The sequence below is a fragment of the Malaclemys terrapin genome, chromosome 8, assembly GCF_027887155.1.
Source record: "Malaclemys terrapin pileata isolate rMalTer1 chromosome 8, rMalTer1.hap1, whole genome shotgun sequence".
Lineage (NCBI taxonomy): Eukaryota > Metazoa > Chordata > Testudines > Emydidae > Malaclemys > Malaclemys terrapin.
The window spans coordinates 9,263,210-9,274,844 of NC_071512.1; the positions used below are offsets into that span (position 1 = coordinate 9,263,210).

The 11,635-nt window shown below is 44.7% G+C and overlaps 1 protein-coding gene across 2 annotated transcripts in view; it reads left to right on the forward strand.

Annotated features, from left to right (window-relative positions):
• Positions 1-4,221, forward strand: part of FAM13B (family with sequence similarity 13 member B) — an 83,053-nt gene extending 78,832 nt beyond the window's left edge. For both annotated transcript variants that reach the window (XM_054036951.1, XM_054036952.1), the window contains one exon: positions 1,840-4,221. In XM_054036951.1, coding sequence (XP_053892926.1) covers positions 1,840-1,963 — 124 coding nt within the window. In that variant the 3' untranslated portion in view covers positions 1,964-4,221. The remainder of the gene's footprint in view (positions 1-1,839) is intronic.
• The last annotated feature ends 7,414 nt before the right edge of the window (positions 4,222-11,635 follow it).

The window sequence follows — 11,635 nt, forward strand, 5'->3', positions numbered from 1 at the left end:
AGGGGGGCATATTTTTGTACCTTTTTTTTTTTTTTTTTTTTTAATATATATTCCTTAGTCCCTCACAGTCCTCATTCTTAGGTGTCTATTGTTGCAAATTTGGCATAACCTGCTACTGTGCATATATTAAATGCATTTAGGGTGACCAGACGTCCCGATTTTATCGGGACTGTCCCGATATTTGCTTCTTTGTCCCGCGTCCCGACCAATGTTTGGTCGGGACACTGGACAAAGAAGAAATTTTCCCTTCCGCTCCGGCGCTCGGCCTCCCCCCCCCGCCCCGGCTCCGCCCCCTCCTTCCCCCATTGGCTCCCTCCCCAAATCCGCGTCCTGGCCCCGCCTCTTCCCCAGCATTCCTCCTCCCTCCCAGGCTTGCAGCATGGCGGCGCAAGCCTGGAGGGAGGGGATGGCGGCGGCGGTGCCTGGATCCTGGAGCTGGTGAGTCAGCTCCAGCACCCGGGCACCGGGCGGGCAAAGGGGGGCGGGCAAGGGAGGGAGACAGGGGGGCTCAGCTGTGAGCCCCCCCGCTGCGCCAGAGGGCTTCTGCCCGGGCTGCTGCACCCGGGGCCGGGAGCGCAGCCTGAAGGCTGCTCCAGCCCTGCAACCCGCGGGGCAGCGCGGTGGGTCCGGTTGGGGGGCAGCGCGGAGCGGGCAGGGGCCAGGTGGGCGGCGCGGGGGCCTGGGCCGAATCCCTGCTGCTGCCGGGGAGCCCCGCGCCTCTCCCTCCCGCTCGCGGCTGCGGCTCCTTCCCGGCGGGACGCGCCCCCCGACCTGCCCCACTCACATGCGGCACGCGTCCAGCTGCTCCTTCCCGGCGGGAGGGAGACTAGGCGCGGGGGACACGCGCCGCATGTGCCCGGGGCAGCGGGAGGCGCGTCCCGCCGGGAAGGAGCCACAGCCGCGAGCGGGAGGGAGAGGCACGGGGCTCCCTGGCAGCAGCGGGGATTCGGCCCCTGCCTCCCCCACCGGCTCCTGCCCGCTCCGCGCTGCCCCCGCCCAGACCCACTGCGCCCCGCATATGCCCGTGGCGGGCCAGGGGGCGGGAGGCTCCGCGGGGACTCGGGGAGGGCAGCGTGCGGGGCCTGCTAATGCCCCAGGCCCCTTAAAACTTTTTTTTTGCTCCGTCCCCCCCCCCTCCTTTTTGCTCCGCCCCCGTCCCGATATTTTATACTGGTAATCTGGTCACCCTAAATGCATTAGCTGTTTTTTCAAGGTAATAGTTAATCCACACCCACATATGAATAGAACATAATTTATCTTGCTTAACTAAGATTTATATTTACCTTTTGGCCAGCTATAAACTCACTGGCAGCTGTAGATACAAATTCAGTTAGTAGGGCTTCATTGTGTGCTCATTAAAGTCAGTGGCAAAACTGACATTGACTTCAATGAGTGAATGATCAGGTCTATAGTGAATGGCAAATAACTTTTTGAATATTTAATTATAGTTTTAGATCTATTTATTATTTTTTCTTACCTCAGAATTGGATTACAATTTGTAGCTATCCATGAAGTTATTTATTCCCAATATGATTAAAAAAAAATTCACCTATGGAAAAATTTTCCAGAAAAGCTGAAGACATTTTGTAAATATGCTGCTGGTGATTATGCTGAATTAATCTCTTCAGATTTTTCTCTCTCCCAAGTATTTTTAGTCAGTTATTCTACTAACTTTAATCCCTTAGCCCTGGAGCAGTTGCAGTATGTCTGTTGTCAACCAGGCTGCATGCCAAAAAGGTCATCCAGAATCATATAGCTAACTCCTACTACCTCAGTGTGTGATGTTTGACTTTCGGAGATGTACAGGATATTTCTTTAAATATTTTCTTCTCTTTACAGGAATGTACAGAAAGAAGATCGGGCTCCAATGCTTGATGAGTACAGGGAGTACAAGAAAATTAAGGCCAAGCTTAGGCTTTTAGAAGTCCTAATCAGCAAACAAGATTTTTCAAAATCAATATAGATTGTTTCTTAAAAAGACTGAATAACATCATGTTTCCTCATACTACCATAGTACTTATCAGGTGCTTGTGTTCATTTTGTCATGCACTGTTGAAAGAACCCAGTTTGTGCACTTTATTATGGTGCCACTATAAAATGTTTGAAGGGTAAGTAGGTCCTGTCTAGAGAGCAAATAAAATGTTCTAAATTAAGAGACTGCGCTATCCAACTTTAGCAAACACATAGTTTCCTTCAACGTTTTATATTACAGATGCATCTTGTTCCAGAAAGACTATAGAATTTTGTCCTTTAAGCATTCAAGAACTTTGGAGAGTCATCTTTTTGTTATCAACTTTTTGTTATTACCAACTGTTTGCATTACTGAAGAAATTAAGGTATATATCTATATCTTAATGCTACACTGAACTACTCCTGTTGCCTTTTATTATGGAAAACATGACACAAAATTCCACACCCGACTCTTTTCCTGGAATACCAAAAGTGAACAGAAATTCCTTTCAGAGAACTGCTGTGGAACACCTTTGTTTGATTTCTGGTATTCTAAATTACATCTGTCACACGGTAATATGTATTATGATCAATGGATTTTGCTACTTAGAGGTCACATTTCCTCATTGATAAGGATGACAATGGACAAACCAGAAAGTGACCTTGCTTAGTGTACTTTTAAAACTTGGAAAAACTGAACAGTTATATCACATGCTGCCTACAGGACTTATGTTACTGTTGTTCATTTTATCAGTTATTGTTTATCAAATAGTGGTCACATAGTGTTTTGTCTGAATTGGATACTGCATCTCACCCTTCAGAAAATTTGAGAAACAAAATAAACATTTCAGTTAATGGGAAATCTGATGGTGCTCAGACATTTGCAGCTCCAGCAGATAAGAGCTGGTTTAGGTCAATTACATAATTTTGCTGTATCTGAAACAAGTTTATGAAGAGCTAAAATCACTGTAGTTAAAATGCACCTGAGAATGGACAGTGTCAGTCTTAGGGGGGGAAAAATTATTGCTGTATATCACAATGCGTTATGCAGCTGGGGAACAAAAATAAATGGTTTAACCCTTGTGATGTAAGCAAATAGTACATGGGCCTCGCATGATTCAGCTTCAGAATTGATACTAAAACAATGTTTTGATTATCACATCCACTGTGTTGAATGATTATTTAGCTTGCTTATGCTATACAATACAACCGCCATCAACAACGGTTTTTGATCCGGCAAAAACTAAGTGTTAATTTTAACTGGTGCTTTTTGGATTTTTCAGTGTGCATCAGTTTGTTTGTGGCCATGTTTTGCATGCACCTACTCTCACTGCATGTTTTTATGACTGGCTAATGCCAACACCAATATTATTCACACTGCTTAATAAAAGACCAAATATGATTTTTTTTTTCACAAAGTTACTAAGAACTGACTAGCATGTAACCTCATAGATTAGTTGTTCTGTCATGTAAACATATGGAGTAGGTTCAGAATGGGATTTCTAGTGCACCAGGTCATCTGTGTGCTATAAAATAGCTTTTTTTTTTTTTGTTCCTTTTCACCATGATTATTGGCATGTAACTTTGGAATTTGGAAGAAAGCACTAAACTAGTTGTGCATTGGTGGTTTGCCTTTTTATACAGCAAGATGATTTTTCGTGGACCCTACAGAATTGTGAGGTTAAACTAGCCTTGAGACCATTTCTCAATTTTATTCAACTCCATTGTGCAATGTACACTTTCAGTTACTTTTCTTCAGTCTGCAGACGCGGGTGTATCCAAACATCGAAACTAATGTGTACTGTATGGTGTTGTACATGAATGTTTGTGTTTTATATATACCACATGCAAAATGTCAATATGCACTATTTAAATGTTTTAAATAATATATTCCTCCTTTATAATGCTTAAATCTATATGATTCCAATATTTTTATAAGTGAGTGAATGATCAGACTGGTTCCAATTCAGAATTAACAGCTGCTTTGTGTGTGTTATGCAGTGTTTGGCTGGTTATTCAGTAGAGTAGATGAGCATGGCAAGAGTTATGCTACAAGTGTGTTTTGTGCCATCCTTGTTGAGCAATAAATAAATGGTAGAATTAGGCATTTTGTGATATAACATAGTTTTACTTTGGTACAAGTAAAAACGATATATCTATATATCGATATATAGATATATATAAATATATATAAATAAACCAGATATAATTGCATTGCTATGTCTGGCATTCATTGTATAGACTTTTATAATAAAAGTACCTTAACCTGTATTGTCATATTTCATCGCAGTAGTTTCTTTTCATGATATTTTCTTCAATACAAGGTTCTAAAAAGAATGTGGGGTCCTTTAAAATTCCTTTGGGTTCATACTGTATTTTCATTCACTCCTTAGCTTGAGCCTTAATCTTAGATGGACTTTTGGTAAAAAATAGTTTTGTCAAACAATTCACCACCTGCCAGTTAGGTCAGAAATAGTATTCACTCATAAAATATGCACTCCCAACTTTACTCACTCCTGTATTCATCATGGCCAGCAAACACAGCCATTGCATACATTTTTGTAAGCAACATAAGGATTTTTTTCTACAGTGATGGTTTCTAATAGCATCTGTTTGTGTATGATCACACCTAAGACAATCTTTGACTGTATTCTGGTCTTTTGAAGAAGCCATCCTGTTATACTTGTTGCATGGGGTTATTAATCAAACCTGGATTTTGTCTCTGAGGACGTGTACCGTTTGATCATCGTCTTCCAGAATCACACTTGCTCCTCTTTCTGTAATGATACAGACCTCTTCATGTATCTTGAGGCTTAAGGAAATAGGTCACCTACTGTCTTGGTTCCCACCTTAAACTTCTGAAGTCCTGCTGACACTAATTAAAACAACTATGAAACTTTTGAAATACACTGTCAAACAAGTGTATTTATAAGTATACACTTATACAAGTCTGTTCACATAGTAAACCTTCCTTGATTACACTTAAAGTACAGTACTTAATAAATGAGAAACCAATTAAAGCAAACTGTCGGAAGGATAAAAACATTGTTTTGCCATTTTTGGTAAATAGCATTAAAAAAAACGAGCACCATGCTGCCAAATTAATTTTTGAGATAGTCTTGACTTCCAGAAGACTTTGTTGTGTTTTCTATTTTGCTTTGAAAATGTTTTAGTAACATGCTGAATGAATTTAACTTCCTAAAATATATACAGATTAATGTGGACACTTTTCTGAAAGTGTTCTGTCAAAACTGAAATACTCTTATATTAAGAAATTCCAAAGCTTTAATAGTATCCATAATCTATAGCAAATTTCCTTTGAAGTACAAAATGCATAGTATTTAGAAAGATCTTGACTATGGGCAATATATTAAACAAAAGAGTTTTACGTTGACTGTTGTCTTCATTTATTTGACATGATCCTTGGATACTCGTGATATTCTGAAAATGACAGCAGGAAAGATGGAGTAGATCTGAAGGGCAGCTGTTAGTTTCAGCAGTGATGCTGGCCATGTTCTGCCGACATTCACAGGTATAAAACCCATCAAAGGCAACAGTGTAACTGAGGGTATGACTACACGGCAATAAAAAAACAGCAGCACCATGACTCTGAGCCCAGGTCAATTGATTTGGGCTTGCGGGGCTCAGGCTCCAGGACTAAAAATTGCCGGGTAGATGCTCAGGCTGGAGTCTGGGCTGAGACCCATCCCTCCCACTGGGTGTCAGAGCTCAGGCTCTGGGATGAGCCCATACATGTACATGGCAATTTTTAGCCTTGTAGCCCCAGTCATGAGAACCTCAGTCAGCTGATCTGAGCCGGTTGTGGCTATGTCACAGGTCTCCTATTGCAGTATAGATGTACCCTGAGGGGGTACCCTTTGCAAAAATGCCTGCTATCTCCTCTTCCTGTCCATGCTAGGGCAGGCCTCTGGCTTCAGTGGATGGAAGTGATGCTTCGTCCAGCAAAGACTGATACCATCTCCTATTGTTTCCAATAGGGCTCAATTCAGGACAGATGACCACTCCTTAATTGCCATGTGAGAGCCAGGCAAGGACCAGGGGAATGTGGAGGTGCCAGGGATGGGGGTGTGGGGCAATAAGGAGGGTATACATGACTGGGGCCAGGCAGGGAGGCAGACTGAAGAGGAATGCTGGGGATTGAGTGAGTGTATTGAGGAGTTGGAGGAGGCATGCAGAGGAATGTGTGGTGGAGAGGGAGAGTGGGGAGGAAAACAGGCCAAGTGTGGGTCAAAAGACTGAAAAAACATGCAGGAAGAATGAGTGGAGCAGGTGCCTATTCTGCCTGCCTGTGGAAAGCGAGAGAGCAAGCAAATGGCAGTTCCCACTGCCCAGGGGGTCAGAGAAGGTCACAGCCTCCCAGCTGATCAATGAACAGGGAGGCTGCATATTTTGCATGCAGATTGACCCTGTGATGATCACACACAAGCTGTGTGACTTCCCCTAAAAGTGGAGGGGAAAATCTAAAAAAAAAAAAAATGTGATTGGCTTAAAAATCATGAGCTTTAATAAAACCTAGGCTGTTTGCCTCAGGATTGAACATGTGGTGTTTGGGGCAGTGTTTTGAGTACGAGGCAGTAATAGTGCCCACTGCTCTGGCATGGCCCCTGGCACCAAGCAGCTTGCAGTGAGAGACTATTGGGGGGATGTAGTGAGGAGAGACCACCTGAGATGGGGAGTAACAATGTTCTATTAAAGCAAAATAAGTCAAGAAGGGAAAAAATGAACATAGCCAAGGATAGGAGCAAGCATCCAGGACTAGGGAAATCCCCAGCTATAAATCTACCACTTCAGGCTTTTTTTTTTTTCTTTTTTGAGGGCGGGGGATTGCTAGGGGACAGTCACCATAAGGCAGACCTGGGTCAATACAATAAATAGCCTGTTGCAAGTTCTAAGCTTCTAAAGGTCTATGGGGACTTGTGATCTGTGGAGGTCATGTGACTGAAGACTATAGCAGGGGCTGCTGGGAGAAGGGGGCCAGGCTATAAAAAGATCTGTGTGTTGCTCAGACCAGTTGGAGAACCACAGTGGCAGGAGTGCCTGGAAACCTCTCAGCATGGGGCTTAAGAGCCCTGTGAAAGTAGCTGTGGCCAAAGGCCTGGAGGGAGCTGTAGACCAGAGGACTGGGAAAGAAGGCCTACAATGGAGATGGCTGTTGTAGGAAGTAGCCCCAAGAATCGGCAAAGCAACACAACTTGGGCATTAAAGCTGACAGCTGCTTTATAATTTAGGACTATGGGCTGGTCCCTACCTATGATGCTACATATAGGTGGGGAACCCTTGCAGCAAAGGGGAAGGACTGTTATGGAGGATTGTTACCTCTGCCCTAGAAGGAGAGGCAGTCTCAGCTCAGCCTGAGCCCGAATCATCAACTCACTAGAATACCCAAAGTGAGGGGAAACTGAGGCATGGCTCGACCCTGACACTAGGATGAAGTAAGTGACTCTATCACAGATGCCTTCCTAACTTTGTAATATGGTACTAAAATGCATAGCTGCTTCTCCTGTGTGCTTTTCCAGACAAGCTGAGGCAGTCCTACAGCAGTAATGAGGTGCTGAAATACAGTACAGGCCCTGCTATGTATTATTTAAGCCCTGGGTAAGATGGAAAGAACATGCAGGTCCTGTCCCTAGGAACCTATTAAGTGGGGAAACCCAGTGGATGGTGGTAACAGAGCGGGTTTGGGGTCTTAAGTTTCCTCTTAAACTGGGCTGGTGATGGTGTTACTGATGTGAGCTAATCTTCATCTGGCCCTTGCGAGTAGAGGATAACCCCTCACCCTGATCAGTCTGGCTTGGGACAATGGCTGGCCTCACGTTTTTGGCAGTGTTTAAGTTAGTAATAAAGACAAATCTGGGGAGAGGAGTTTGGGCCATTTCCAGTGTTTTTGCTGTTTGGGGAGCAGGGCAAGAACCAAACTAAAGGTGCAAATGATACTTCCTGGTATTCAGCCGTCTTCTGTTTGGTACTTCAGGTATTTAACTACTAATCCCAGTGCTGGTTTCAGCTCCTAGATGCCCACACCACTGCAGATCTTTCTAGGGCAGGTGCACTGTGCCAAAGCTTGTTAACCCTAATGACACTTCCCAATGACCAGGAAGGTGTCCTGGCTATTGATTGCTTTGAGCTGCCATGCTGCAGTGATTTATATGAAGCAAACAGCTGCGGTCATTCCTTTCCAGCTGAGCCCAGCAAATTACTAATGGTGGTTCTTAGCCTTGTTTGCGTCTGAAAAGGAAAATCTTGCTGCCAAGGGGTGTATGTGCATCCCTCGCTCACAAATTAGAAAATCGTAGGACGGCCAGACAGGCAGTAAATGTTCATTCGGGGTGTGTGTGTGTATGTGTACACACGCGTGTGTGCGCACACACACACAGAGAGAAGATTTCAAAGGGTTTGTGATTCTGTTAGGAGGAATAGCATTCCTTGTCGAGCTGACTCTTCGTAACGGGAATTGGGTCACTAACAGGAAGCACTGGGAGAGTGAACAGAAATGCCTGATGAGCATGACTGGATTTCACTCCTACTGGTCAGGCATGGTGGGATTCTCACTAACACCAGACAGCTGACGGGGCTGCTGAAGACTTCACTTGTTTGAGATAGGGTGCAAGGGGATCTGTGTCCTCAGATAAAGGCCATTCCTTATTCTCATCAGTATTTGTATACGCAGTGGGGAATTAGGAAGATATGTTAGGTCAGCAGAACTATGAAGAAAGAATGGTTCAAATCTGCTCTAGCTAGTGATAGATTTTCCTTTTCACAAACTTTCCTGCCCTTGGAGGGGCGGGTCAGGGAAATGTGACAGGTGGGTCAACGTGTGAGCAGTCTCCATAGCTGGTACCGTACAATCTTTAGCAAGAACGCCACTCTGAATATTTATGAGCAGGTAGGAACCAGCAAACCAGTGGTGCATTTTGGTAGATGTGATTAATGAGCAGCCTCTTCTTGCTTAGACCTAAAACTCTTCTAAATGGGTTAGTACTGCATTTTACAGCAGAAAACTGAAATAAAAGGCAGATTTATGTGCACTTACAGTATCTGTTCATAAGGCCACTTGGGGTAAGCCTCTCTCCTGGATACAAGACGTATCTCCACAGGAGAGCAAAGTTAATTCTTCTCTAATAAATCTTTTATCATTACAAACTGCTATCGAGCACTTCACTATTTAGCCATTACCGTGCCATCCATCAGCCACAGCTGGAAGAGAATTAGTTTCCTAATTCAGGTGCTTATCCATCACTGTGGCTTCTGGGTGCAAATTAACTTTTGACTTTTTTGGAGGAGACCGGAATACATGAGAATCTCCTCTGCTTAAAAAGTGAAGGCAGTTTCTAGCTCCCCTGGGTATGATCCTCGAGCTCCCCAAAGGCTCAAAAACCAGAAGACAAATAATCAATTTAGGTTTTGGCTTTTATTTTATTTTTAATCTTATGACTTTTGGGGGGGCGGAGAATTGGGGTCTGACTTTTTTTTTTTAAACGGGTTGGTGACACTGCACCCCTGAAAGTTTGCAGAGACAGTGAAAAAAGATTTAAAACTCTGAAGGTTACATAATGGGCATGGAATCCCCTGGCATGGTGATAAGGTGTCAGGGGCAGGGCTTCATTGACCCAAGCAACATAGTTACTAGGTTTATATATGATTAGATGACAAAGCGCTACTAAACGCAGTGTAGGCAACAAGTCTGCAATGTCGGGGGATAGAGTAGATGAGCTAGTATTTGCCGGGCTCTCTGATTAGATAATATCCAGTACCGAGTTGCAGTTGTCTGCTGGCAGCTCCCAGGACTTACTGCATTTTGTGTGCTTAATTTTTTCACTTTTGGAGGCCTGAGCTGGAATCTAGCTTAGGTAAGAACTGAAGTTGAAGCTGGTGTTTTCCCTCTCTACGGACTGTGGCTGCTTGTCTCCATCACTCATTCACTAGGCCTTGGGGCGACTGGCACTTTCAACTGGCTAGTAGCCTAGGGCCAGAATACACCGGGGAGTGGAGTGGGAATGGATCACGTTCTCATTGAGCCTGGCTCGGTCCTGGTGCGCTTGCTGTCTGGCCAGTGTCAGTCATCGAATTCCTACTTGGAAACTGCTCTGTTTGTCTCTCTTCAGGCTGTAAAGGGAACATTGGCCATGAGGATTTCCTGCATTCAGGAGAAAAATGCATGGGAACCCTTAGGAAACAGAGGATGTCTCCACTGGAGTTAAAAACACACGGCTGTCCACTGCCAGCTGACTCGAGCTGTTTAATTGTGGGGTAAAGATTCAGCTTCGGGCTGTAGGACCCTGTGAGGTGGGAGGATATTACCTCACCTACCTTCTCTCTCTAATATGCTGGGATGGCCAGGGCTACAACAACACTGCACGCAGTGTTAGAGACTAGCTTTTGTGTAGGCTGTGCCAGGGATGGAGATGGTTACAGCTGTGCCTGGGTGATTTTCTGCATGTGTAGCTGGAAGCAAGTATGGGAGTGGACATCCTGCTTCCGATGGGTCCTGCCCATCCTCACCCCTCCCTTGCTGGGAACCAGCCTCTGTTCTTCCTGGCTGGCCCCATCGTTGATGAGCTCCCTTTTCCTGCAGCAAGGGGAAGGCAGCTTGGGTCTCCAGCCGAGACTGGGTGCCTGGGCTAGAGGCTCAGAGCTGTGCTGCCGAAGCAGCTGGCTGCATGGAAGGAATGGGTAAATAAATTTGAAATAATAATGATAGCACCCTGCTCTTATGTAGCACTTACGTCAGATCTCAAAGCGCTGACAAGGGAGGTAAGTATCATTTTCCCCATTTTGTAGCAGAGGAAACTGAGGTATGGGAAGGTAAAGGGACTTGCCCAAGGTCACCCAGCAGTCCAGTGGCAGAGTTAGGAGTAGAACTTGGGTCTTCTGAGTCCCAGTCCAATGCTCTATCCACTAGGCAACACTGCTACATAGCTCATTGTACACCGACACCTGGCTCTCAAAAATCTAGAACATCTCTCCTCTTTTGTCTTTACTAGAACAAATCTGGGTCGCAGGTGGGATGTGCACTGATCTTTGGGGAATTAAAATACAACAATGCTGTCCAGTCTCTGCACCGGTGCCCCTCTGGGTTTTGTGCAAGTGGAAGAAGCTGAATTCCCTCATAGCCTTTTTGCCAATTGCTTCAGAATTGGTTTTCTACCGGAGGGTGACCAGAGTTCAGCTTTTCCTCCTGGCAGTCACCCAGTTAATCAGACAGACAATAACCACCATGGCAGCAAAGGAGAAATGTGAATCGACATTCGCTTAAGTTTCCTTGTTGGTTTCTCTCCCAGGCTCCCATCTGAAATGTGGGTCTTGGAGCAGGGAACTAAAACTGCCCATTTAAACACTCAGTTAATCTGAACGAAGATGGATGGTCCGTTCCCTTTAGTCCCTATTTTACCAACTGTGGCTGTCCCTGAAACCTTCGTTCAATGCCAGGCTGAACAGAAGCAGCAGCCTTGTTGTAAAGAGGATTTCCGCTCTAGATAAAATTGAGAAATGTTTCTAAAATGTGCTTTGCCTCTAACTGTCTCGTGTCCCTGAACCACTGAGCGTGTTTAACCAACAGGGATTGTAATATTGGGGTGAGCGAAGCCTGAGGCGCCCCAGACAAGGATCAGAGCCCCTTTTTCATAAGTGTTGCACAGACTGGTGATAATGGAGAGGTCTATAAACT